This window comes from Solanum stenotomum, unplaced genomic scaffold (assembly GCF_019186545.1).
Source record: "Solanum stenotomum isolate F172 unplaced genomic scaffold, ASM1918654v1 scaffold8391, whole genome shotgun sequence".
NCBI lineage: Eukaryota > Viridiplantae > Streptophyta > Magnoliopsida > Solanales > Solanaceae > Solanum > Solanum stenotomum.
This window is the reverse complement of record NW_026037156.1, coordinates 28,565-31,978: the sequence shown is the minus strand read 5'-3', so window position 1 is coordinate 31,978 and position 3,414 is coordinate 28,565. Positions and strand designations below refer to the sequence as shown.

Genomic DNA, 3,414 nt, shown 5'->3' with positions numbered 1-3,414 from the left:
TCAGGACTCGGATGGGCGCATAAGGGTGGATACCTCGAATACCTGATAGAGGAAGCACAAGTTTTCTGTCGCCTCATACTATGGCATCTTTCGAGATGAAACGGTCAAACATCCACTAAATATTTTCTTCTCTCAACTCAGAGAAAATTTGAGCCCATCTTTCTCTAATTCTCCTTCTTTCTAAGTCTGCCCAAAACAACATATCATTCATAATAAATTTCCCATGCTCTAATATCCACCAAACTACTATATAACCCATCTCATAGTTCTTCAAGACTAAACCAAAGAAAAAAAAACACAAGAAAAATCACAAGGCCTAAAAAATGGAAGCTAACAAGAAACAAGGAAAACATTTTGTTCTAGTACATGGAGCATGCCATGGAGGTTGGTGTTGGTACAAGCTAAAACCATTGCTAGAGGATGCAGGCCACAAGGTCACTGCTCTTGACTTAGCAGCCTCTGGCATTGATTTGAGAAAACTAGAGCAACTTCGCACACTTCATGATTACACTTTGCCATTATTGGAATTGATGGAATCTCTTCCACTAGAGGAGAAAGTCATACTAGTGGGGCATAGTCTTGGTGGTATGAATTTGGGACTTGCTATGGAAAAATACCCACAAAAGATCTATGCTGCTGTTTTCTTGGCTGCCTTCATGCCTGATTCTATTCATATCTCATCCTATGTTTTGGATAAGGTGAGTATGATATATTACTAGCTCATTTCGTTTAAAAAAGAATGACCTAATTACGTATTCTTTTTATATCTGGTATTCAGTAGACAAGTAAAAATGGATAAAATGAGTTTAAGTTACGTTTCGTCTAGTCTAGTCTAGATCTGCCATTGTGCATATACTTAATTATTAGGTAAGCAGATAGATATTTTAGGTAAAAATACAGCTTGACTACAGTGTTAGAAATGACAACAATAATTGAAGTAACAGAAAATAGCGTCATTTCAGGTTCTACTTATGGGGAAATTACCAATCAATGTGATTGCTGAGTACTTTCTGTATTGCGCATTTCTCCAACTGTACCTTTCAATTTTTTTTGTTGTTTGGAATTTACGAATTAATAATTTGTTTTCAGTATTTACTCTCTCTTGGTTCATTTTTACTTGTTCAGATTTTATATCCTTCTTAAAAAAACAATGATTAATATGAGCATTTTATCACAAAAATATTATTTGACTTATAAATCCAATTTGAATGTAAATTTGTGAAGTACAATGAACGGACACCAGCAGAGAATTGGTTAGATACCCAATTTTTACCATATGGTACCCCTGAAGAGCCACTCACATCCATGACTTTTGGTCCCAAATTTTTGGCTTACAAGCTCTACCAGTTAAGCCCTCCTGAGGTAATCTTTACTCTTTTATTATATACCTCATTTTATTTTTCGTCAAAATAGAAGTAATCTTACATTTAAATGATAATGTGGTAGGATCTTGCATTAGTATTATCATTGGTGAGAACAAGTTCTCTGTTTCTGGAAGATTTGTCGAAGGCGAAGTATTTCACAGATGAAGGATATGGATCAGTGAAGAGAGTTTTTATAGTGTGTACAGAGGATAAAGCCATATCAAAAGAATTCCAACAATGGCAAATTGACAACATTGGTGTCACTGAAGCAAAGGAAATTAAAGGTGCTGATCATATGGCAATGCTAAGTATGACAAAAAAACTTTGTGACACTCTCTTGGAGATTGCCGATAAATACAATTGATCCATCTCGACTACATTAATTAATGTGTCCTCGCTCGATCTCATGTTGTTCCGCGTTAAATAATTGATTTGAATAAATAGTTGTTGTTGCTTTCAACTCGGAAAATAATACTGTATATATATGATTGTGGTGTGTATTGAAGAATGTGGTGTGATAATAAAACTGTGTCAGATCTCGTAATGACAATTTTTATGTCTCATTTACACTAATTGATGATTTCTCTAATATGAGTTGTGAAATATAAAAAAGATGTGAGCAGTTAAAATTCACTGAAATGGTAGAGAGAGACGAGAGCATAATACCAAAAGTTTTCTCAACCAAGTAAATCATATTTAACACTCTTTCCCTACTCTGTTTTGCCTGCAACTTTTTATTCATATGAAAGAAAGGTAGATAGGTATTTATAGTTGCTATAAATTTTGCTGTTAGATTCATACGCTTATTATTATACACATCAGTGTTAAATAAATATGCGGAAACCTAGAACAAGAAATCAACTTTAGGGCAGGTGGACATTCAAGCAAAACAGCCAACAACCACATCTAATATCCGCAACAATAACAATAACATGTGTATGCAAAAACTTATCTCCACCCTACTATTACTACTTCTTTGAAACTACAACATTTTCGTTAAAATACACTTGCGTGTATTATATCTAATCTAATACATAAAATAAGAAATTCTGTGGAGGTAGTGGAGTCTGACACCATTTGCATTAATAATTCATAAAATTAATTAAAAAATTAAAGAAGATACGTGAACAGACAAGATCACAAGAAAGACGCAGATCGATCTGTTTAAACTTTTGTCTTGAATGAAAAGAGATTTAAAAATAAATGAAAACCTTGCTCACTTCATTATAGATCAAGATAAAAGTAGCCTAATTGAGCCAAACAAATTATCGGAAGAGGAGAAAAATGGAGTACGTGAACATTTTGGTAGGAGTTTTATTCGCGTGTTTTTTGGTGCGTGGAGTTGTTATTTCACTTAGAAGAAGAAGCAAAAGAGTTGCACCAGGTCCATTCCCTCTGCCTATTATCGGAAATCTTCACTTGCTTGGTCATAAACCACAAATATCACTTGCTCAACTGGCAAAAAAATATGGTCCAATTATGAATCTGAAATTGGGGCAAATAAACACTGTCGTCATTTCTTCATCAATCTTGGCTAAAGAAGTAATGCAAAAGCAAGATTTATCCTTTTCCAATAGGTTTGCTCCAGACGCACTTCGTGGAGAACGCTTCGTAAGATTATGAACTCTCACATCTTCTCTGGCAACAAGCTGGACGCTAATAAGCATCTCAGGACAAAAAAAATCGAGGAGTTGATTGATTATTGTCACAAGAGTGGGCAAAATTGTGAAGCAGTGGATATTGGCAGAGCAGCTTTTAGAACTTCCTTAAATTTGTTGTCCAACACTATTTTCTCAAAAGATTTGACTGATCCATTCTCTGATTCTGATAAGGAAATTAAGGAATTGGTGTGGAATATCATGGCTGAGGCTGGTAAACCCAATTTGGTGGATTTTTTCCCCTTTTTAAAAAAGATTGATCCACAAGGTATAAGGCGGCGCTTGACAAATCATTTTAGTAAGGTTCTTCAACTTATGAGTGGTTTGATTGATGAGCGGCTAAAGGAAAGGGAAATGGCAAATCGTGAAAATGTTGATGTGTTAGATGCCCT

At 34.9% G+C, this 3,414-nt stretch overlaps 1 protein-coding gene and 1 pseudogene across 1 annotated transcript; both read left to right on the top strand.

The window, feature by feature from the left end:
- The first annotated feature begins 231 nt into the window (after positions 1–231).
- LOC125853054 (salicylic acid-binding protein 2-like) lies at positions 232–1,893 on the top strand. The gene is made up of 3 exons (XM_049532730.1): positions 232–698; positions 1,225–1,362; positions 1,447–1,893. The coding sequence occupies exons 1-3, from the start codon at positions 324–326 to the stop codon at positions 1,726–1,728; spliced, it is 795 nt and encodes a 264-aa protein (XP_049388687.1). The 5' UTR covers positions 232–323; the 3' UTR covers positions 1,729–1,893.
- Positions 1,894–2,967: 1,074 nt separating this feature from the next.
- Positions 2,968–3,414, top strand: part of LOC125853053 (geraniol 8-hydroxylase-like) — a 3,893-nt pseudogene continuing 3,446 nt past the window's right edge.

Bases quoted from the DNA above. Each gene is read 5' to 3' on its own strand.
- LOC125853054 (XM_049532730.1), top strand. From the start codon at position 324: ATGGAAGCTAACAAGAAACAAGGAAAACATTTTGTTCTAGTACATGGA. The intron at 699-1,224 runs GTGAGTATGATA...AAATTTGTGAAG, and splicing joins CATCCTATGTTTTGGATAAG to TACAATGAACGGACACCAGC. The intron at 1,363-1,446 runs GTAATCTTTACT...ATAATGTGGTAG, and splicing joins ACCAGTTAAGCCCTCCTGAG to GATCTTGCATTAGTATTATC.